At 41.9% G+C, this 25,045-nt stretch overlaps 1 protein-coding gene across 1 annotated transcript; it reads right to left on the reverse strand.

The window, feature by feature from the left end:
- Nucleotides 1–32: 32 nt before the first annotated feature.
- Nucleotides 33–24,815, reverse strand: col28a1b (collagen, type XXVIII, alpha 1b). Its single transcript, XM_047329671.1, has 35 exons — nt 24,580–24,815; nt 23,905–24,051; nt 18,936–19,501; nt 17,488–17,508; nt 17,337–17,396; nt 17,099–17,152; nt 16,974–17,018; nt 16,862–16,888; nt 16,697–16,741; nt 16,573–16,617; nt 15,599–15,652; nt 13,787–13,855; nt 13,464–13,532; nt 13,121–13,189; nt 12,055–12,123; nt 11,786–11,854; nt 11,568–11,636; nt 10,075–10,143; nt 9,635–9,706; nt 9,455–9,523; nt 9,215–9,286; nt 8,147–8,215; nt 7,982–8,050; nt 7,497–7,565; nt 7,335–7,403; nt 6,871–6,939; nt 6,687–6,755; nt 5,837–5,905; nt 5,484–5,564; nt 5,228–5,263; nt 4,926–4,962; nt 4,220–4,774; nt 3,047–3,234; nt 2,343–2,616; nt 33–653 (listed from the first exon to the last, which is right to left on the reverse strand). Exons 2-35 carry the CDS (start codon nt 24,041–24,043, stop codon nt 481–483), a joined length of 3,579 nt encoding a protein of 1,192 aa, XP_047185627.1. The 5' UTR covers nt 24,044–24,051; nt 24,580–24,815; the 3' UTR covers nt 33–480.
- Nucleotides 24,816–25,045: the final 230 nt, after the last annotated feature.

Genomic DNA, 25,045 nt, shown 5'->3' on the forward strand with positions numbered 1-25,045 from the left:
GGGCATTTAACCTCCAGTGTATGTGTCTGAAAAGTTTATTTGCTCTTTTTTTTTTCTCTTCAATGATATTACACAGTATTAATAAACACAAACATAAAAATCTTAAGACATTAAGTAAAAAAATACATCATTACTTTTCCAAAATAGAAATGTTAGTGGTTAAAAAGTTTGTTTTTATTTTAACACACAACTGCTCAACACTGTAAGTAACGTCTCATTAACTTGGCTTGTTTCACACTATTAATAAAAAAAATCCTCGAACCAACAGGAAAAGGATTTAAATTTAAAACCCCAAACTCTACATCTTTGACTTATTATGTTTATAATAATGCATTTAAACCATTTGCTGTTTTGTTTCCATATTCATGTCACAGCCACATGAAAAATACTGAGGCACTGATGCTGCGGTGAACTTTGCAAAGTCAGAGCTGAGAGTTGTATGAGCATTTAAGAACTTGGGTCCGCTGCCGTGTGGTCATGTCAGACCCTGAAGCAGGCTTCTCTGCAGCTCCTCTCGGTCTCAAACTGGTTGCTGTTTCCCAGACAACCTCCGAACCAGAACTGAGCGCAGGAATTCGCCGTGGCATCGTAGTACCACTTCACCACGTAGTCGCGACACGGCCCTGGATCCAGGATCTGGCTGCACCGCTCCGCTGGAGACAGAAAATGTCACAAGTTAAAACTAGAGGAGGGAGTGGCTGATTTTTTTTTTCTCTTATTTTATACAAATATTTTATCTTTTATCGTTGAAAATGGTTGGATAGAGGTTTCCTGCTTTTGTTTAAAAGTTTAATGTTAATATATTTGCGTCAGAAGGTATTTAAAGGGCCCATATTATGCCCCCTTTTACACAAGTTACATTGGTTTTCAGGTGTGTGCACTACATGTCTTTGCCATTCCATGTCAATACACAACTACGGCGTTGCACTGCCATGACAACAGTTGCACGTAACAAGGCACAAACATGACGTAGAGACCCGGGAGGCACAGCGAACACGTTCTCCATAATTACACACAGAGCACATTAGGGCTGGGCGATAGAACGATAACGATATGTATCGCGATAGACACGTTATCAATAGAAAATGCGTTCGATAGAACGTTTCGATAATGTTTTTGTCCTCGTTGGAAGAAAACCGGAGCAAAGAGTCTAGCTCGCGGCCGGCCGGTAGCCGCGAGTCTAGCTTGGCCATGCCCGCAGTCGTCGTTTGCTTGCGGGGAGAAAATTATGGCGTAGACGCGATCTGTTTTTCCGCACTTCAAGGGGGGAGGTGCTGCTCAGGTTGGGGGCGTGGTCGCCCCAGCAGCAGGAGTCAACTTACATCACTTGACGCCCGGGCTGTGAACGGCTCGTTTACAGACCGTCTGCACGATCAACCCAAACCACCAATCAACGACTCATTGATTTCTTTTCATTCTCCGTGGGCTGGCAGACACCCCAGATAACCAAATATACGTGGAGGCAGGCTGGAAAGGTGCCCGGAGCATAATATGGGCCCTTTAAAGGTGACATTATGAAGAAAAAAAACCTACATTCTGGCTTTGAACCACTGGTTCAGATTTCTCTCCCACTCTGATGTCACCTCTTTTGGAGGAAACCCCACCTGCAATCTGAGAATCTCCACTTTTCTGGTGAAGGGGGCATGGCATTTCCTACACATTTTAAAATCGGTTGACCAATCACAACAGACTGGGGCAGATGGCCAATCAGGGCAGACTGGGGTTTATCAGGAGGGGGAGCTGAATGAAATCCAGGCGTTTTAGACAAGAAGAGCTGCAGGCCTTTTCTAAACATTAGAACATGTAAACCTTTTCAAGTGGTTACCCAAATTAAAAGTATGAACCTGAATATGTCACCTTTAAAAATAATTACACCATATAATTTTCTACTTTTCTTACGCTGTATGCTCCAAGGGCTTTAATCATTTGACCTTGTTGCTGTCCAATTCATGCCTCATTCTTGAATTCCTGTTAAATTCACAAGGTTTGATGGTTTTAAAAGAAATAGTTCGACATTTTGGGAAATTCGCTTTTTGCTGTGAGTCAAACGGGACGTTCGGAAACAACTTGACACTTTTTATTCTTCAGTTTTTCATCGAACAATATTTATTAGTGAGGTTTAAAGGTGCTGGTGGGATGGTTTTAACTTAAGTTTTAACCAATATCATTAATATCATTTTATGTTCATGAACAGTGAATGCATTTGAACTTTGACCACATTGTCTCAACATTTTCACATGAGAAGATGTTTGTGACAAATGTGACCACTTAAAATTTTAAGATCTTAACCACTCATCACATACAGTAGCTTATTTCTTGACTTCACTCGTCTCCGCATTTACCTGAAGCATGGGTGTCAGGGGTCAACAGTGGGGGGGTCAGAGGAGACGGCAGCGGGGCCTTCAGCGTGGGACCAGCTGGCCCGGTGGATCCGGTCACCACCGTATTGGGTGGGGGATTCTTAACCTCAAACCGGGGGAGGAGCTCTGTTACGGGCCTGAAGGGCTCCCAGTCGAAGAACGGAAATCTCTGAATGTCTGTGGAGGTTCTGGTGTCCGGCTTGGGTCTCTGTGGAGAGACGGCTTCTTTGTCAAGGTGAGAGGCTGGAGGTCCAGGCTGTAACAGAGGACAGAGGGGTTTAAATCCACTGTACCTTTACTTCATCCAGGTAAGATGATACTGACTGAAGACCACAAGATGTGATTTAAATGGAGCAAGTAAGTGGACCTTAGAGCTTAGATTCACTAAATTTCTTCTTCTTCTTCTGTAAGAATACACTTCCAAATTAATTTTGTTTTTCAAACTAAGACACATTTATTTTAACCTGGGAGCTTCTCGTCACAACCGGACGACGAATCCAAAAATACCTTTATGATGACGTAAAATGTTTCTGTCCTTAAATTTGGGGGATTTTTTTAATGAGAGATTTGGATGATCATCCATCCATTCCTGGATGATTTGATTCGGTGACCTACTGTGATACTTGCAACTGTTGTCTAACGTGAGTAAAAAGCATGCAGAAAGAGTGCTTTTCCGTTCTCCTCACCGCCGTCTGAACTCTCCTGGCGTCTCCTGTGAAGGTGGGCGTGTCTGTGTCGGTCCTGTACGGCGGTTCCCGGACGTTACCGGAAGAGGCCTCTGGGATTCCCGGAGGAAGTCTGGAGCTCGGGATGGAGCTGAACAAATGTTTCTCTCCGTCTTCACAGATGCGGCCAAGTAATTTTCTTTCCAGATCTGAAACACCAGGAGACCATGACAGTACACATACAGTTACACACAGTTCTGTTTTGTACAACCAGTTTGTTCAGAGTCTTAGTTGATACAGGCTCACTTTCTTGTCAGTAGTTTCCAAGTAGTACTTTCCCCCTTTCTAGCCAATGGGGGTCCTTGGCCATTACGGTGTATTATGAAACTTTTTATTTTTAATGTATCAAGTATTTTTGTTCATAAAATAATGGAGTAAATATGATTTTGAAAATGCACGATTATGAAATGTAATGTAAATTAGCAGATTAAATCATGTGATGCTATGATGCAAACACTGCGTTAAGACTGTATCTGCCGCTTCATGTTACTTACTGCGAGGGCGAATGGTCCGTCTCGCAAATGTTCAGGATTAAAAATGAGCTAAAGACCAGGATGAAGAAGTGACGACGGAACATGCTGTCTATCATGGCCACTGAAACTGGTCCGGTAGTTGGACTTTTGATGACTTGATCCATGACTTTTCCTCAAACAAGTCCCCACAGTTTACACTTCAGATATTTGTGGTCGTATATATATGACTCTGCACTACACTTGATGTTCATTTATGTACTCTCCAAATTAACATACTACGAACATTGTGGTGGTATGTACAAAACCAAAAGTTGCAGATATTTATTACAAAATAACTAATATGTTTTCAAGGCCATATATTCTGGTTTCCCTATAGGTCACACGCTAGGTGTAGGGGTCTGTGGTGAGTTTTGGTCCAGGGCCTGTGCTTATGTTAATCTGTCCATGCTGATATATGATCCAATTTTCAATTTATTATTAATTTACAAAATACATTTTCAGAGCCTTTAAATATCTTTTTCAAGAGACAGTGTTTTTGTCATTCTAGTAAATCCACAGAATTCATAATTTATTTGTTTTAATGGCTAAATAACACTATCGGAGAGTAATTTGGGTGAACCAACCCTTTAATATTGTATCATATGATTATGGGAACTGTCACCTGGCAGCGTTTTGAACTCATCGATCAGGTACACGTGGTCGCTGTCGGGGTCCGAGGCCATGAGGTACAGCTCCTTCTTGAACTCCTCATACAAAGGGTCGCTCCCGTTCACCACCCCGATCACAAACATCTCGATGTTGCTCCTTTGAGCTTCTGTCACCGCCCTCTCCAGGCTGACCGAGTCCCTCTTATCAGCCTGTCCGTCTGTGATGATGACGGCCACCTTCCTCACACCTGGCCGCGCTGCCTTGAACACCTGGCTGGCCTGCTGGATGGCACTGCCGGTGAACGTGCCCTCGCCCATGTAGGTCATGGAGCGCACCGCCGACTTGATCTCGTCACGGGTGGCTTCCTGTCCCAGGCTGAGCACCACTGCGTTGAGGTGGCTGTAGAGGACCACGCCGACCCGCGTGGTATCTCGGCGGACGGAAGCCCGGTCGATCAGAGCGTTCACAAAGTCCTTAATCACGTTGAAGTTCTCGGGGCCGACGCTCTCCGAGCTGTCGATCACGAAGACGAGCTCCAAGGGGGTTTGGCGGCAGGTCACTCCACAACCTGATGAAATGGAGCAGATACGGATTAAGACAAACATAGTTTAAAAGCACTATAAAAAAAAAAGAAAAATCAAAGAATCAACAAAGATTTAAGCATTTTACTCGAGTCGTAAGTGTCAGCATCGCTGATCCTCTTGTGATTGATTACTTACTGCATATGGATCTCACTATTTTGATGATTTCCTCCCTCTGTGAAAGACAGAAACTTTTAGAGCTGGTTCCTCACAGATTTGCGACTTTTATTTTAAACCTATAAATATTCTCCATGTATTTCCCAGAGTCCAAGGTGAGGGCTTCATATCCGTTTTCTCCAAGGGTCCAAATTCAAAGAGATTCAATCAACAATCATATAAAACTGAGAAAATGTGTAAAGTCTAATATATGGGAAGCATTTTCTGTCCACGACAGTGTTTCAGGACTATTTTAGTTTAGTGAGCGAAACCCCGATACTCACGGTAAGTCCAGGCTCTCCCTTCTGTCCCACTCTACCCTGTAATGTGAAAGAACCAGTTATTAGTGAGCTATTGACATATATTTAAGAACAAATGAATCACAGTGCTGTGTCATAGAGGTGGTTCCTTCTCAGATTCCTGCTGAGATGCGTGTACTTTACATACATCCTGGATCAGGCTGGTGTTCCAACTTCCACTTCCAATATGGTTAAATAAAAACAAACAAAGAATAATTTGCCTCAAATCAAAATCTAGTACCAGAGGTCCGATGGGTCCTGGTAGTCCAGGTCCTCCCCCGCCTCCCTTATTGCCCTTCTCCCCTCTCAACCCTCGGTCCCCCTGCAGAAGGAAGGAAACATTAGTCTTATCAGCCTTAATTAAGGAGTTGGGCAGTAGATATGCACATACGTGTCTCCAATCCACCTGAGCATTACTGAGCATGTGATAGGACATTACAGAACATTAGATCTTTTATACTTGTTGCTTCTGCATCCTCTAGGTTGATGTGATCACAGATCAGTTTACTGACATGTCGTGTTTCCCAGTATTTTCACTTTAGTTTCAAGCGACTAGTGCGTTCAGTGTTGCTTTGCATACACTGATGACATTACCTTGTCCCCCTGCAGACCTTGTCCAGGTGGACCTCTAGGGCCTAAGATCCCCTGAAATCCAGGCTCCCCCTGGAAACATTGAGCAGAGTCCACGTCAAGAATAACTCCTAAACCAAAGTGAAGTTGATAGAAATGCATGTCATGTCATTTGTCTTTTAACAGATGTGCTTAGGCTTGTTCTGTCCATGCACAGTATAAAAAAGGCAATCAGAGATGGCAGACTTCACCCCCCCATTCACGTAAAGTTGCAACTGTAACTGTGACCTTTGTCCGTTAAAGGTCAAATGTGGTATATGACCTCAGAATTAGCTTTAGTTTTGACATGTTTGTTCAAGTGGTTGATAGGTCACCTTTAAAATGCATTTTTTGATAGAAAGGTCAAATTTGAGAAAATTTGTCCGAAATTTGAACTCAATTTGCTACAGTAAGATGACATCAGGGGTCAAATCGGATGTGACAAATGCAAAATGCCTCTCAATAAGCTTTCCAATGCCACCGATCCCATCTTGGTTCATGAGAGTTAAAAGATAATATATTGTGAGGGTATTTGGTCCTGGTGACCTTGACCTTTGACATAGTTGACCCAAAATGTAATCACGTGCAGACAATATCCATATCGACTCCCGCAGAAACACAGACACGTCCACAATACTTCACTGTAAAGTAAATATAAGTGCAGATGATCACATTTTATCATTTCAAAAATTCACTAGAAACACATTTGTCTATTACCTAAAACCTTGCTTAACAATCATGTAAAGGAAAGAAGTCAAAATGGACCAGCGACATCAGCCAGTTCAATTTTTCATCTGGCTGACCAAACTGTTCAGGGGACAAGTGACAGCGTTACCTTTTGTCCTTGAATGCCCTCTCCAGGTAAACCCTGTGGACCCAGTGGTCCTGTTTGGCCAACTGAACCCTGCATTAAAAGGAAAACTGTATCACTGAAGAAAGCAAAATGGATTTCAACCGTTTCATAGGCAATTTTTTACAGTGTTACATGCGTAACATTGTTCTGTAGAGGACGGATTAACCTTGGGACCAATGAGACCGATTCCTGCTGGCCCTGCAGGTCCAGGAGGTCCAGGTAAACCTCTGTCTCCCTGAAGGTTGTGAAAAAATTTATAGATATTTATTAATACCTCAAAATTAATAAAATCACCTTGGACGGAAAAAAAATAAATGCGATAACAAACAAAAAAGAAGGACCTATAGATACATAAAAATGAAAACACAAATATACAAAGGAGAAATCAACAGAACGAGGTTAACCACCTGATATACTAGACAAAGGAAAGACAAACATGTCATCCATCATCATCTCATACATTAGTGGTTCTCTATCTTAAATGAAAAGCCATGTCCTGGACAAATAAAACCTCTCTGCAATCTCTCTTGACTTTTGTGATAAGAGCTGCTGATGCATCAGAGCTCGACATGGTGAAAACCCATAAAACAACAAAAGACAGAATTAGACTGATGACACTTGAACTTTTACCTTTGGTCCAGGTAAACCAACACTTTCTTGTCCGATCTCTCCGATCATCCCAGGAGGCCCTGGAAGTCCCTGAGACAAAGTTAGAAAAAAATCACACTGTGCTTGGTAATGATAGGTAAATATAAAGTGACAAAGGAGGTTTTAAAGTTGGTTGAGACTCACTGGAGGACCAGGGAAGCCTTCACCTTTCAGTCCAGATGGGCCAGCAGGTCCTGGTGACCCTCTGTCGCCCTACAAACAAAAACACACCACATATTTACTTACTGTCAGGGAATTCGTGACTTTTTATTTTGTTGACTAACACAGGTGCTTTGACCTGACCTCAGTTGCTTGCGGTTTGCAGCTTTGCCACCAGATGCCGCCAAATATTACATGCCGTAGCTTAGAGATTAGGATATATTCTATGGTTTGAGTTTTGAGAGTTGCCATCCTGTCACTGGCATGGAGATAAGATGAACCCCGGGTTCGTCACCAAGAAAACAATGATCCTGACATGATGCGAGTCAGAGAAGTTTCTATTGCATTTCTATTTTTATCAAAGCTTTTTGATGTGGCTGCCTCCATGTGAGCTGTATCCTACCACCAAGAAGATCAGGTTTCACATCAAACAACTGAATACTTGTTTTCTTCATCGCGTACCAACTCACCTTAGGCCCAGCTAAACCCATCCCTGGTTCTCCCACGGCCCCAGCTGGACCTTGTCGACCCGTTTCACCCTGACAAAAAAGAGAAAAGAAGTAGATCAATCAACCAACCTTGCTGCTGCTGTTTGACCGTCAAAGCCGCTTTGTTTCATCTCAACATGGGCTCACCTTGGCACCAGGTATACCCCTCCCTGGCGGTCCTGTTGAGCCAGGTGTCCCGACACTTCCTGGTTCACCCTGGAAAAGAAAACATTCACCAGTCTTTCTGCTTCACAAGGCAACGATGTGGGACTGAACAAATAATTTTTAGTTTGAAATTATAACCTTGAAAGTATGAAAATAACTCATTATGGACTGTCAGGTTTACACTACAGTGTGTGTTAATTATGACCTGCTCAATGAAAAAGTGAACTGGTAGAGTTATTTGTCTATCTATTATATATGTAAAGAAATTCTTATAAAATAAATATTTACATACTGCATTTTAATAGACTTTTAACTGAGTTTATTTTGATGTGTTTTACAATTAATTATTCATCAATAATTTCCTGTCAGTTTGGTTTACTCACATTCATTTACTTCCTAGTAGTGGATGACTTGCATCAGTGCATAGCTTTGTCACATTTCTTTTATTATAACTTTTTCTTGTATGTTTGAGTAAAAAATGAATAACACATTCATGCTTATATCAGATATACAAAGTTCTCATATCAGTTTTGCTGTTGTATTTAACTGCAGATGTGTTTTAGAGATAAACAATTAGTCAATAAATTTACAATCAGATAAGCATCTGTTTTATAATTATGAAGCAAAAATTCAGTGGCAATCATAATCTTTGGCTTTTTGATTGTTAGTTTGGAAAAATGACATTGCAAGACCTCAACTTCAGTTTTTGGAATGTATGATGAGCAATTGATAAATAAAGATAATAATCAGTACATTAATTGATGAAATGACTCCAATCCATCATCCAATATATCAGCCCAAATCAGATTCTTTTCACCCTCTTGCTTGTTTGCAGATAATTTTATAATTTATAGAAATTTAAGTAATTCCTTAACTTTAGATTGGTATCAAGTCCTATAGTTCATCATTTCTATTAGATCGGACATTTGTTCATTTGCTCATCACTTCACTGCAAAGATTTATACATGCAGCAACATCTTTTGAACTGTCAAGTTGTTGAATTTAAAGCATTTTCATTTAAAAATGCATGTTTGCCATGAATACACACACCTTCAACCCCATTGGCCCCACAGGACCAACTGCACCTGACAGGCCTCTGGTGCCCCGGTCCCCTCTGTCTCCCTGCAAAAAAGAAGAAAAATATTAATTAATCATCTTCTTAAACAATCCTCTGAATCATCAAATTTGAGTTAAATGTTCACTTGGTTACTTCATACATCATGTGATATTTATATATTTGATCACATGATTTTCAATATCGACATCAACTGTGATAAAATGTCTGTTTACCTTCCCTCCGGGGACGCCTTTACCCGGAGCCCCGTCCGGTCCCCTGGGTCCAGGTAACCCAAGATCGCCCTGCCGTCATTTAAAAGGAAGTCAGTGAAGCAGCAGACTGGTAAGAAATATAGATATTTTGAAATGATTCTTAAAAAAGGGAGAGAAACAGGTTGTATGCCATGATGTTACCTTTTGTCCCGGGGCTCCATCCTCTCCTGGTTGACCTGGTATACCTGGTAACCCCTCAGCCCCTGGGTCACCCTGAGAGAAGAAAATAACATGTAAGATGGAGTTTTAAATAAAACGCTGAATGAAAGTACTCAAAAAGTCCCTCTCACTTAACTGTTCTTACAATCAGCTTATTGTAGTATCAATGATTTAGCGTTTGAGGCTTGTTTTATTGGGATTTGTGACACTAGTCTGAATAAAAGCATCAGCTAAAGGTCTGGTTATTGATTGTTTCTTTCATTTTTTTTCCCCCTGATAATCTTTTTGCTATTCATCTTAAAGAAATGCTAAACTAAGGTAACCTATTTCCAGCTGTATGTCATACTTGGCTTACAGACATCAGACTAGTATCCAGCTTTTCCTCTAACGAGAGGGAAGAGTGCAGTTGTGCTCAGACTTACTTTGGGTCCTGGCTCTCCCAGCCCTCTCTCACCTGGCAGTCCAGGCTCACCTGTGAAGCCCTGAATCCCCTGAAAACAACGTTCACGCAGACAGCGGCATGTTCAGCTTGTGTTTCGGCTGAGGAGCTTGTTTGAGAAACTCACAAACAGGAAAAATTCCAGGAAACGTGATACTGACTTTCATTTGAGACCAAGTGTAACTGTTCAGTATATACAGGATAATTTTGCCAGCGCATTATCTTCTATTTTCCTTGATTTTTTGGGGTTAACAAAACCCATAAAAAGACCCAGACTGACAATGCAGTGTAGTCCCTACTCTGTCTTTTGCGCTCAGGCCTCAACCCATTTGCTCTGACTAGAGCTTTGTAAAGATGCCAGCCACCTCAAACACCTCCTGGGAACTCCACTGCCATTAATAAATGTTGGGCTTAATTTATGAAAAAGAAGTTGCCCCTGAACAAAATCCATTTTTGTTCTTGAAGTTTAGTTATATATAAATAACTAAATATATAATCTGGAGACGTAAATCTTAAAAACATGGTACATATACACAGTAAAATTTCAAAAAATATTTATTTTCTAAATCAGATCTACACTTTTTTTTCATGGCAAATGTTACTCAAACAGGAGAAAGTACTGCATTTACTGGGGACTACTTTCTCCTGTGGATTGATACACATTTGGTGTGCTAGTTAGCAGTTATGGAACCCGGACTGCGTAGAGATTAATTCACAAAAACCTACAGTGTTTTTTTTTATGGTGATCAACAGTAGCGCTCAATGTGTCTCAATAGTTTCTGAAGCTTTATTACAAAGAAAAGTACCATGTTCCTTTTCATTGATTTTGGTCTTTTCATGGGATCTGTTGATATTAAGAAAATATAGAATATCACCAGCTTTGACTTTTAAATGTGACAATGAGAAATCAATAATTTGTATGTCAATACAAAGGATAATCAGGTCTTTTTAAAGACACTGGACAAATAACACTAGACTTACAATTTCATGTGGAAATGACAAATTGATATCATGAAATTCAAAACTGAGCAGATCTTGGGGCTAAATGAAAATATCATAATTCGATGTTTGATAAATCTGGAAAATGTCAATTGCACAATGTCAACAGAAACTTTTTTTTTATGTTTGGATTATCCCTGGAAGTTTAATTTCAGTCTTTTTTTTCCTGTTTAATTTTTCTTTTTTGGTGAAATTTACGGCACAATGCTAAAATTTGAATCTGAAACGAAACTGAAATGAACTGTAAAATGAATGCATCTCAGTTTATGTCTCATCCACCTGGTCTCCTCTGTGACTGAGACTCTGACTGAGGCATCCGATTGACGAGCCAGCTCATTGTTCACCCACGTATGTGCAATTTGATACGCAAGAACAATTTGAAGGCAAACAGCTGAACATCAATCATAATTAGTAGCTTTGTGTCTCTTTCTGAGACAATAATGTCAGTTAATCGACCCCTCCCCCCTCCTGCCTTACCTTAGGTCCTGTTATTCCGATACCTGGCGCTCCTCTGGGTCCTGCAGGTCCAGCCTGGCCTTGATCACCCTGAGAGAAAAGAGATGAAGATGAAGTTGGATCACTTTGTGGTTGTTCTTTTCTAAACCCGATCAGACTGGCAGGAAGGGAAAGTAACAGTACTGCAGCTGTCAGCTGGCATCAAACAGTCTGACATTAATAGTAAATCCAGTTTTGACCTTTTCTCCTTGAAGTCCTGAACCAGGAGCTCCAATTGGACCTGGAATCCCAGGTGGTCCGAGACTGCCCTGAAAAAAGAGTCCTTCATTTTATAAAGTTATAAAGTCCAAAAACAGTAACCAATACCTGGACAGTAAATTAGAGAGTATGAAAATGTTTCAGCATCAGAAAACAGTTCAACACCATATACACCAGTAATATTGGTTTATTGGCTGACTGGATAATAGCATGAATAAGCAGGCCTAAGGTGCTCGCTGAGTGTATTTACCTTGTCACCTTTGACCCCGACACCGGGGGGCCCACGATTGCCCCTTGCACCCTGATATCCTTGATCACCCTAAAACAAAGACAATCACACTGTTACTGTTCTCAGACCTATTCTCCTGATTTAACTGTACATGTTTCAAGCATATTTAAAACATCAGGCCAGTAATGTGAATTTCTGCAAAGAAACACAATGTTTATTAGCGACAATCAGTGAAACAATTTCTGGTTGTAATTTACTATATAATCAGTGAGTTCTGCTTTGCAGCTGCAGTAAACAAAATCAAAATGAACAAATGTCATGTTTTTTCTCCCGCTCAGAACACGCAAAAGATACAATACTTGGGTTAAAGGAGTTGAGGGTTGAAGATGATGTTAACTCGTATAGTTAGTTGATAACACACTCAGTTTTAATATATCTCTTTATAATTTCAATATTCAAGATTCAACAATGTAATTGTCATTTCACCAAATATCAGCTGTGCAGGACATCAGAGCTTTTCCCAGGGGTAACCACATTAAATAATAAATGTGTATTTAAAATGTGTTTAGATAATAATAAATAACAGACCAGTGCCACTCACTGCAGTCTTTACAGCCTAACCTAGTCCTTAGAATCTCTTTTGTACAAACTCACACAACTTGATATATTATAAAGTACTAAAAGGACTGTATTTCTATAACGCTTTTTGTAGTCTAATCGACCAGTCCAAACACTTTGACAGCACAAGTCACATTTACACACACATTCATACAGCGCTGCTATTTATCCCGCTTAATCTGTCACATTCATACAGTGCCGGAAGACACGTCCTAGGGGTCTTGACCCATGGACACCTCGGCATGCTGATTGGGGGGACCTCACGATTTGTGGACGACCTCTCCACCCCGAGCCACAGCCGCATACTGACTGATCCTTTTCATGCTCTTTAAGAAAAGGATTTAAATTGTTTGGTGGACTCCCTCTAACTCATTGTAGGTACAACAACTAGCAAGGAGTCTAAAGACAGATGCTGGAGAACGTTATGATGAACTGCTGCGAACACATGATATCACAACACCTGACTCACCTTTGGTCCCGCAAACCCTTCTCCAGGCGGTCCAGGATATCCTTGTGCTCCGGGTGGTCCTGGAGAACCCTGGAAAAAAAACAGACAGGTGTTTACCGGTATTGTGGAGGCCAAATGGGAGGAGGATTGTCTAGCATTGAAAATCCAACTTTCTCTCACAGCTGTTAAGGAAAACGTTGATATTTACCTCTTTAATTATCTTTGTAAATGTATTTACCAGCTTGGCAGCATCTCCATTATAGCAAACTGTGTATTTGTTGTAAAATCTGTCTGCTGTGTCAATGCCCCATTTACAGTAGTTTTTGATTCAATACGACAGGAAAACAAGAACTATCCGACTCACTGGTAGTCCTGGTTCTCCTATCCCAGCAGGACCTGTGGGACCTGGTCTTCCATGGATACCTTTTTCACCCTGTAAGCATCACACCTCACCATTTACCAACTTGAAGCTTTTGACAGTCATTCGGTAATAAGTGATAATATTTATCATTTCTTACTGGCTATTTTCAGATAAATGACTTATTTCCGGGGATGGGGGTGGGGTAGTTTTCATAAATTCACGGTTGTGTTTCACATAAACATTCAGAAATTTTGTGAAATCGATTTGAATTGAAGTGGACTATTTGACTGTAGAGGATGTCTTAGAGTTATGTCAATACAAAACACCTTGTCTCCTGGGAATCCAATACCAATGTCCCCTGCTGGACCAGGGACGCCACTGGGTCCCCTGTCTCCCTGTGACGAATGAACAAGTGAGGGTTTAAATGTCAATTGACAGTGGTTGACAAAACTTTTTTATACTTCACACAATTAGTGATAAGGGTCTTATGTTTTGTTTTTGTCAAGATAAAAACCAATCTTCACTCCTGCAAGTCACCATACATAGACTCATAATTGGTAAAAAAAAAACAAAACAACAAAAAAAAACCTGCATCCATTGGTAGAATCACCGAAAAAAGAAAATTGTTCAGCAAAATAATTACTTCAATTGGAAACAAACAAATTAAGTAATTTGGTTAATTTACATTTACAATTGAAAACTTTAATTTGAAAAAAATTAATTAATGTGTGTTAACAATTAAAGTACAAAAAAATGACAATCCATTTTTTAACCTTCCTGTCAACTGTTTGCTGATGAACCTGCTCTTATGTTGCCTTCTTCCGATGCACGACCACCCAGAAGTTACACCAGTACACACAGAACATATACACAAAGAAGCTTTTTACTTATTATCACTCGCATCCTGAGATGTTCTACATGCATCATCCTCATTTTTTTTCCTCCCTGCAGTTCATTTTCTGCATGGGTAATGAGATAAACTGCCTTCCCCCTAACCATTTAACATGCTCACAAAATACATATGTAAATCACTGTGAGATTTTATTTAATGATGTACCATTTACATATATATTTTTTGTGAACATCTGTTGTTGAGGACTTTAAAAATACTTGTTATACTCTCGTTGATCAATCAAGCCAGTTTGGCCTTGTGTCAATCTTTTATGCCATTTAAGAAACAAAGAACTGTGCTTTGTTCCTTATGTCTGGACTTTTCCTGACAGTTATATAAATCACATTACATTTCCTCTGTATAAAGGCATCTTTGTTAAAAAGGCAGCAGGGCAGCGCTGTCGTGATGGAGACATCAGCATCTTATTAGCCCCCTGTTCGTTAAAACCGCTGTCTGACAATACAGATGCTGTGTGGGGAAGAATTTGGGAAGTGCTGCGAGTGAATGGTGACTCGTGACAAATGAAAGACAGTATTCGGAGACAAACTAAATAACCATCATCACATCCAAATGATCCTAAATATCTAAATTTGTTTTGTTAATTCTCTGCGGCCGGTGGACCTTGATTGATGGCAAATACTAGCCCAATGACCTGCTCACACTCTGGGAGAGCAGCAACAGGGGAGTTGCACTCAGTTGATTGGAGCTGAGGGAAGACGCCCTGCTTTTTATCTTCATGCTAAACTAATCTAGACACCATACTACACACACAGGGGGTATTGATCTTCTCATCTAACTCTTGGCAAGAAAGTAAATAAGTATATTTTACAAAATGTTTATGTTTTGCGAAATAAAACACTTTTGAAAGTTATTTTCAGAAATATACAAATATATTCTTCACTGTTATATTTTATCAAAAAATATTTTTTTAATCCTCAAAATGTCCAGTCAGTCTCTCAAATGTTTATTTCAAATGATGCTACATAATGCTCATAGAGACACTTACAAATTTGGATAATGACGATTATTAGGTACTTTTATTTGTTTTTGTGAACCGATATTTACAGCACGGAGAAGTTTTAACGTCAGAAATCTCCATATTATTTGTGACTTTATCTAAGTGTGATGAGATTTTGTACGGTTTAGAACAGATCCAGCTAATCGAACAGTTGCTGCTGGAAGCTAACAGAGCAGGAATGACAGAAGTCATTTTTAAATGCTTCTTGAGCCCTTTCGAGAAACTTACTTTAGATCCTGCTGGTCCCTCAGGACCCATGTCTCCTGGTTGTCCGACTGAACCCTGCAAAACAAATTCAAAAGTTTGATTTGATCACAACCATGACATTAGAGAAGGTATCCCCAAACATCTACGACTTTGATTTTTTCTTGTCTGAAAAAGAAAGAAAACGATTCAGCAGCACAAAACGATCATGTATAAATTATCACAACTAAATAAAAAATACAACTGGATTAACGTTAACATTTACGTTTATCATGACTTTTGGACTCTCAGACCAAACTTGCACAATAACAAGGTTATACTGACACTGTGCCAGTGGCACAGAGGAGGAAGAGTGGGCGGCCAGGTCCCTGCGCTAATCCCAACACACAAAGTATGTTCATGCAAAAGAATAATATCCTGCAAGCCTGGATTCACCGCTTCGAATAGCCACATTAGTATCAGGATTACCGATAATCCAATATTCACATTCCATTAGTGCAGAGCTGAATAAGAGACAAATTCCACTTGCATTTTTCATATTGGAGTGTGCAGACTCTCTGATGGTTATGTTTGAGTTTTCAAACATTTCATTTCATTCAAAACCACAAATGTGAACCTCAAGGTGGAGGCAAAGGAAAAGTGAAGTCGTTAGGATTCATCTCCTGGACCATGAATTTTTGTATTTTGATTTTAAATTAATGGCAATCCATCCAGTGGATTCTTAGATCTTTCAGTCTGGAGCAAAGAGGCAAAGCAACAAACCAACCCACACTGTCATCCCATCGAGCCATGCACACTTAAAAACTGTCACTGGATCCACAAGATTTATCTGTCAGTTTATATCTGTTTATTCTGGCAACATCTGCAACTATTTCATAAATTTGCAACATTAAATGTTTTTACTTTTTGATGTGTAGGTAGCCCATAAAATCCTCATAATTTATCATAATGATTTCAATAGTTACTTTTCAATCAAAAAAAGTAAAACAGCCATTTACCTGTTCTCCTTGGGAACCTCGTGGGCCTGGAGGTCCCTCAGGTCCCTGCAAGATGACACTTATCTCATTGCGAGGCCAAAGTCTTTAGTATTTATTCAAATATAATAGTAAATAATGACCATACGTTGTGACCCTTTTCTCCTTGAGTGCCACAGTCTCCTCTCTCCCCCTATGAGACAAGACGGAATGTTAGGCACATAAGGTTATTTTCTCTGCTGATGACAATCAACTGGATGAAAATAAAACAGTTTGGCCTGGCGCTGAAGCTAACTGGAGAGCAGATACTCACTTTGTTGCCCTTGTAACCTGGACGACCCTGTAGAAAAGTAAACGGTTTAAAAATTTGCACTAATTCTAGGCTACATGATATTTGTGTAGAAAAGTGAGGGAAAACTTTTTACCTCTAGACCATCACTTCCAGGTCGACCGTTCAATCCAGACTCCCCCTTAAAAAATGTATTTTACAATGAGCTGCAAAAAATCCAACACATTGAAAAACTCTCTCTTTCTTTGCATTATGACTCACCCTCGCTCCTTTTAAACCAGGTGGCCCTCTGAAGCCAGAGTCTCCCTTTCTACCCTAGAATTACACATCTTCGTTAGATGCTTAAAGACAAGATGATGCTGTGTATGTTTGTGAACAAGACTAACAAAGCAACCCAGACAGAATAGGTATACTTTTCTTTTGGAAATGATTATAGTTGTAGTGCATGGTACCACCCTCCCATCATGACAAGAACAATTGACAATTTCTAAAAACTCACCGGACTTCCAGGAGGGCCTCTCGCTCCTGTTTCACACAAACACACTTGGGCTTGTGGACACTAACGCATCACAAAAATACAAGGTCAGTGCAACCATTTACACAAATGAATCGGGGTTACAGTAAATAATGAAATTCATGGAATGACTCACCTCCTCAAGTGCGACTGCACCCTGAAGGATAACAACATACAAAAAAACATCAAAGGCAGGTAGTTAGTTATAGATTTAATAAGTTTTTCTTCGAAAGGAAAGATTAATTAATTATTTTTAAAATATTGGGACCTTGGTGTGTTTAGATTTTGTCTTTTGACATATATAGTCTTTTTTTTACAAACTAAGTGAATGCACAACATCACACATTTCTGGAAAAGCAGGACAAGCGATTCCAGTCCCACTGACCTACTGCAGACATTTGACATTTCTGACAGTGTGGAAAAAATGCAAAGAAGGCGGGAAAGCCCCCAAAGGTTTTAACCCAAAATCAGGACAGAAAGTCGCGGGGGAAAAAGAGGGTAGGGGACTGTGGAAGAAAAGCTGCATGCTGCTGTCACTGGGTGTGTAGTATGTGGAGCCTGGGACCCAGACGAATTCTGGGAAAAGTGTTTTCCGCAGAGAGAAGCGACTTATGTAAACAACCATTGAACGAGCATTTGAATAAAAGTACCCGATATTTTCAAATATTTTCCCACAAAAACGGCAAGCAGTCGTTCACAGACATTGTGGAATCATCGTGACAGGCATCTCCTCTCTGTGAGCTATAGTCTGTTGACATTTTCACTTAACAGATGTCACATGATTCGTTGCGAGGCATTTTGCTCTGCAAACGCATCGCCCTCCATAGCGACAAAAACGAGAGGAAGTTCCCTATTGGCTGCCATTCACAAGGGAATGTGCCCTTGTTAGAGAGAGAGTATCGACATCTCCGTTCACTCCAATGGACCAGTTTTTTTCCCCAGCAGTGGCGGATTATGGAGCCTCTCCCGGAAGTGAGCAGCAGCGCATTAGAGTAGCAGCAGAATGGATCAATGGACCATGTGTTTGGCACTTATGAAGGGTAAGACGTTTAAAAAAATCAGATTGGATACTCAGCACATTTCCATCAAATCTAAATGTGCATTAAACCATGTTAGTGGATTATGGTTTATGATTATTTATGATTTAATCAAACTTCCAAATTCTGGAAGTCTGGAGTAAGTTAGATTTTGACTAATAGCAAATGTGACACTTTTTATGGCTTCTTCATCTTTTCTCTTTTATTAGGCAAATACATAGACAAAGCTCCTGAAAACAGTTTAATTAGCTTGTACGATAATGTTACTTTATCATATTTATACAATTTCTGAAAGCTATGCATTGTCCAACTTGTATTTATTGTAGTAAATGGCTGTATAGATAAGCACCACAGCGTATGTATTGTACACTATTTATTATATTTATTTATCATACATATAATAATAAATTGATTTCTTTGTTGTTGTTTTTAGAGGCAAGAAAAGTTAGAGATTTTCAACAACAAAAAAAACCCAAATAAAATAAAAACCATACATCCTGTCCCTTTAAACAACCTCTTACCATCTTCACTTGAGGCCTATACTCACCATCTCTTTGAGCAGCTTCTCTTCCAGCTGAGCATCAAGAAGACTCTGGACAAACTGCTGAGCGGGCGTGCTAGCAATGGCTCGGAGTTTGGCGTTATTCTGACTCTGCCGAGAGACATCCGATAACCCCACAGTGAAGAACTTAATGCCATGACCTTTGGCCTCTGTTGCAGCTGCGATCACATCAGGGTTGCGGGGATGGTCAACCCCGTCTGTCATCAGAACTACAACCCTGATGCTGTCTGCCAGCGTCTCCTGCACCAGCAGCTGCGAGGCATTGGCGATGGCATAGGTGGTGTAGGTGCCGTGGCCAATGTAGTTCATGGTGCTGACTTGACCGTGGAATGAATCTAGGTCTTTCCAGGCTGAGAATCGTTGCTCTATGGACACGGAGCTGCTGTACTGAAGCGCAGCCATTCGCACCTGTAGCGTCCAGCCTCCAACTTGCAGCATGGAGAGCCGTGTGCTAAAGCCCAAGACAAAGGACTTCTGCTTCTCAAACAGGAATATTTTTGCACTCTCAGAGCTGTCCAGGATGAAGACCACCTCCAGTAAACATGTCCGACCTGAGAAAGAAGACAACCACCAATGTATTTGTCGGACTTAAGATATCTTGTATAGTATCTGGTGAAAGACTGACTGCAAGATTCTTTTTTACATAGTTTTGTCTATGTACTGATCTTATGTCTCCTAATGAGTTTCTAGCGTCTTTTTACCAAGGGTTACAGACCAGTTCTGGTACCTGTGGATTTCATGTCAATATTTTAAAGGTATTTTTTAGCTACATGCAGCAGCATTGAAACAATTACTCCATTCATGATTGATTGATTATAATTAATTCACAGAAAGTCAAGCAACATTGATTTTGGTTATTAAATAGAAATTAATTGATCAAATACCAGTTGACTAATGGATACTGAAAATAAGCATTAGTTGCAGCCCTAGCTTGCAAACATTTTTCCAAGTCCCATACATAAAGGCTTTAAATAAAACTTAAATTATCTTCTTCACTTCACTCTGATGGCCACATGACCAGAGACAGTGGAATTTGTTTTCGGTACATCATGGACAAAAAAAGGACAGTAAGTGTCAGTACAACACTACAGAGGCAGACCTAGCGTATTATACAATAACAACTTTTGTAATTCCACTGAGGGTTTTAATTTACTGTAACGAGTATGTATTTAGGACCTAAATGCAGCACTCGATAATTCAGGTATAGTTGGTAATGATCTTTATTCACGCCACACCGGAATCACAGCAGTTAAGCAGCACAGGATAAAGTTCAGAGCAGGCGGCAGGCAACGAGTATCTGGAACCTCCCAGGTGAGTCGAGGAGTCGACTCAGCCGAGTCGAACGGGAGTACACGTGGCAATAGTTCAGGCGAGGAATTGCCGTACTCACTGAGCAGCTCCAGTTAGAGAGGTGTCCGTTCGGGGACAGGCAGGAGACGTATTCAGGGGAGCAGGGGGATCGAAACCAGAAGAGCTGATCAGCAGAGCAGACAAACCAGAGAGGGGCAGGCGAGAGGGAGAGTCCAGTCCAGATAATACTCGTCAGAGATCTCCATCTCTCAGTCCGAGTGTGCTTCGTCCTCCTCAAAAGAGGAAACTTCATCCTCAATGCTGTCGGGCGGCTCAGACCACTGGGGAAGTGGAGCCCTCCTACCGGTGCCCATGGTAGAAGTTGAGGTCCTGGACGATTGGTCAGGATGGCGGCGATGGAACTCCTTTCTGAGGTCGTTGTCCAGGATGCCAGCAGAAACCTTGGTGGGGTCCATTTGGATGTCCCCCCCCTTCCTTGGTTTTGGAAAAGATCAGGATTTCGTCCAAGTAAACAAAAACGTGGTTGTCCAGCATGTCTCTCAGTACGTCATTGACCAGAGCTTGGAAAACGGCAGGGGCGTTGGTGAGCCCAAAAGGCATTTCGTGGTACTCGTAATGCCCCGAAGGAGAGTTGAAGGCCGTCTGCAGAAGCGGGCCAACGAATGTCTTTGGGGTTGCCCCTGCCATCTCTCCCTTAGCCTCACTTGAGTGCAACGGTGCACCCGAGACGTCAGTCAAGTCAATTTATTTCTATAGCGCATTTACAGACGGCTGAGCCGCACCAAAGTGCTTCACAAGAAAGTGCAATAAACAAAGAATACAATAATAGGTACAATAATATAATAGGTAAAGTAAAGCAAAAAGAAAATTAAAAGGTAACACTATGCACTGGCACTTAAAAAGGAGACACTAATCGAAGGCTAGTGAAAAGAGGTGGGTCTTTAAATGGGACTTAAAAATATTCAGAGACTGGGCTGCACGGATGTGCAGGGGGAGGCAGTTCCAGAGTCTGGGGGCCGCTACTGAGAAGGCTCTGTCCCCCCTGGTTTTTAACCTGGACCTGGGCACTTCCAACAACAGTTGGTCAGCTGACCGTAGTGCTCTGGAGGGGATGAGGTGGTGGAGAAGATCAGACAGGTACGTGGGGGCCAGACCATGGAGGGATTTGTAAACAGTCAGTAGAAGTTTAAAATCAATGCGGTAGCGGATGGGGAGCCAGTGGAGTGATGCGAGGACCGGGGTGATAAGTTCGCGCTTTTTTGTGCAGGTGAGGAGTCGGGCGGCTGAGTTCTGGACCAACTGCAGGCGGCAGAGCTGTGATTGATCAATGACGGTGTATAGAGCGTTACAGTTGTCCAGTTGAGATGTTATGAAGGCATGGATGACTCTCTAGATCACTCTGGGGCAGGTAGGATTTGATCTTAGCTAGGGTTCTCAGGTGGAAAAAGGTCAATGAGTCCGTCCAACGATGCAGGGAGATTGTAGGAAACAAGTTTTTTTAACATAATCGCCAACACCCAGCAGGAAGGCGTCACATTGCGCCGCCGTGTTCCACTCACTCTGGCGAGCCCGGTAGTCAATGGTGTAGTCGGTGACTGTCCGTCCCCCTTGGCTCAGGCTCAGTAGTCCACCAGTGGCGTCGGGACCTCGGGAAACCTCGCCAAACACTTTGCGGAGCTCCGCAGCGAAGGCTTTGAATGACGAGCAGGCTGGAATGCAACGTTCCCACTCGGCCGTTCCCCAAAGGCGAGCTCTGCCTGTAAGATGGTTGATGGTGAAGGCCACCTTAGCGTCCTCAGAACCGAAGGTATGAGGCTGCAGCAAGAATAGGACGGAACAGTTCGTGATATAAGGGCTGCAGACTGCAGGGTCTCCAGCGTAGCGCTCTGGTGTTCCCACCCGGGGCTCCAGTAGCGGCCGTGGTGGAGCGGGAGCTGGAGATGTCAGAGCCGGAAAAGAGGCACCAGGTGTAGCGTGGGCGAGGTGTAGCTTGGGCCACCCAGCTGCTGCACCTGGGTGGCCAGCGCAAGCAACGCTTGCTCCTGGTTCGCAACAGCAAGGCGGACCTCAGCGTTGGAGGAGGAGGAGATCATGGCTTTGTGATGCTGGAGGATGTGCTCGATCCTGTCTAAGCGATTCTGTGGTGGCAGGGAGTGCGCTGGTCCATCTTTGGCCAGATTGTACTGTAACGGGTATGTATTTAGGACCCAAATGCAGCACTCGATAATTCAGGTATAGTCGATAATGGCCTTTATTTACGCCACACAGGAATCACAGCAGTTAAGCAGCACAGGTTAAAGTTCAGAGCAGGCGGCAGGCAACGAGTATCTGGAACCTCCCAGGTGAGTCGAGGAGTCGACTCAGCCGAGTCGAACGGGAGTACACGTGGCAATAGTTCAGGCGAGGAATTGCCGTACTCACTGAGCAGCTCCGGGTAGAGCGAGGGTTCCGTTCGGGGACAGGGAGGAGACGTAGTCAGGGGAGCAGGGGGATCGAAGCCAGAAGAGCCAATCAGCGGAGCAGACAAACCAGAGAGGGGCAGGCGAGAGGAAGAGTCCAGTCCAGTCCAGTCGGGGGGGGGGCTATAGCAGGGATTCACCAAACAATCCAGGGGAGAGGCAGACAGAAACCAGGAAGGACAGAACCAAGCTCGTGGTCGGGGGCAGAAAGCTGAGGTGATATCCGGGGAAGCGACGAGACAGGGTAGTCAGAGGCAAGCAGGGTCGATACCAGGCAAGCAGTCCGAATAACGCTGGAGAGTCTTGCATGAGTACAAAGAACAAACTGGCAGTGAGTGCATGGTGAAGAGCCATATATATAGTGGGTTGATTGCTGATCAGAGGCAGCTGCGCCAACAGGTGAGTGGAGTTGGCCTGATGAGGAGGGAGTGGCTAGCAGACAGGTGAGGAGGAGGGGCCGGTGGAAAAGTACTGGGAGCATGAAATGAGTGGGGTGAGGAGAATGCAGACTGTGACATTTACTAGGATGCAAAAGCCTGTGAACTATCGTTCAAACCATAACAGGAAGTGCAGCTTTTCTGAAAACACATTGTTCTTTAATGTTGAGATACCCTCAACGCCGGGAGACCTAACCCTTTATTCTGAATGTGCACCTGATCATCTGATTGGCAATGAAAAGACATGCAGCACATGGGAAGTAATGAGTAATAATTTTTTAAAGCACAACTACAAATAAGATGAGTTTTTGTCCAAGAGTGATAATACCATTTATTAATTGATAGATGAAAAATGATGTGATCTGTGAGTGTTGGATTTGTTTGATGAATCACTGGCATAAAGAGCTGCACCAGATGCAAAATGTGACATTCAAGGAAAACTGTGTTTTAGCTCTGATCACTTCAGAACACCATGAGCTGTGGACTTAAAGTTTGTCCACTCAAACACTTCACCACTAGCAATTCTCCATATTTATCAAATATTAACCTGGCCTGAATGTTTCATTCTATACCTGATGATCTGTAGGTTGTACTTTCCAAAGAGGACCACCATAGATATACAGTAAGCCAGGAAGGAGCTGGTTGTGTGGTAAATGTCTGATCCTCCTACCTGGAGTCTATTACACCCACAGGATCCAGTGACTAACTTTCCCCACCAACATGTGGATACCTCATATAAAGAATTACCATCTCCTACGCCATCATCATGCAGCCTGTAGTTGTTCCTTTGTCCTGCTTTTTTTCTCTGGCCCGTTGCCTCGTGTACGAGAGCCAGTAGCAGAAGGCAAATCCCCACTCCTCTCCCCGGGTTTCCCCTCAGCAACATTTCCGATTCTAGCAGAGACATCAGTTGCATAGTTTATGATGTGACAAACTAATAAAGTGCATACACATATAATACATGCAAAGCAAAAAGAAATAAAAGATGTGTCTGTTTTACAGTATGTGCTACTATCACACATCCTATAACCACACCTAGAGTGCTTGGAGCTGTGCAACTGCACTTTCACAGTACTGTTATAGTGTGAAATACCTAAATTCATGCCAAATGATGGTGGTTTTCATAGATGATTAACTTTACAAAATACTTACAATATTACCAGAAAATGTATCTAAAGCCAGAATAACCGTTGCCAATACTTATTAGTCTAATGTGCATAAAATGCATTTCTAATGTAAATAAAATTTATGTGCATAAAATAAGCATTTGTAAATGTAAAGAACATTCTTCCTTATTTGCCAACATTAAACATAACGACGTATCTAAGCTGAAGCACACACATCAAAGTTGTTATTTGAGCGCCTCACATGAATAAACGAAGAGTGCATAATATATTGGGAATGCAAAATTAAATAATTTACCTAGAATCTCATAAAGCTGCAGTCAGTGGATGTATTCCGGTCAGATGTGGCTCTTTTGGGGGCATTTCGCCGCGGAATCAGGTCCCTTTAATCCCGTGTCAGACAAAGTGCGGACCATCAGATGAGCTGACGTGCTGTGTGTGAAGCCGGAGACTGTGGGGCCGCGCCAAAACTTCTGTGCTGGTCCAGTTCAGCGCCTGATTAATGACCGAAAGGATTTTATAGTCTCTCACTCTCCTGTTCACAAACTGTTCACAGTTCCTGAGGGAATATTATTGGACAGTTATCAATAAATTGCAACTGTTAAACGCATCACAGAGCGGAAATACCGATCATTGCATTGTAATTTAAGATAATTACAATGCAATGATCGTTACATTCTCACGAACAGACCACCTGTACCCCCCTTTGCACAAGTTTGGAGTTCATACAGTTTTCATTTTGCCTCCTGCATGGAATTTGTTTG

Source organism: Scophthalmus maximus, chromosome 20 (assembly GCF_022379125.1).
Source record: "Scophthalmus maximus strain ysfricsl-2021 chromosome 20, ASM2237912v1, whole genome shotgun sequence".
Lineage (NCBI taxonomy): Eukaryota > Metazoa > Chordata > Actinopteri > Pleuronectiformes > Scophthalmidae > Scophthalmus > Scophthalmus maximus.

Bases quoted from the DNA above. Each gene is read 5' to 3' on its own strand.
- col28a1b (XM_047329671.1), bottom strand. From the start codon at position 24,043: ATGTTGCTGAGGGGAAACCCGGGGAGAGGAGTGGGGATTTGCCTTCTG. The intron at 17,397-17,487 runs GTGAGTCATTCC...GTGATGCGTTAG, and splicing joins GTGCAGTCGCACTTGAGGAG to TGTCCACAAGCCCAAGTGTG. The intron at 9,707-10,074 runs GTAAGTCTGAGC...TTCTTCTCTCAG, and splicing joins TGGGAGAGCCAGGACCCAAA to GGTGACCCAGGGGCTGAGGG.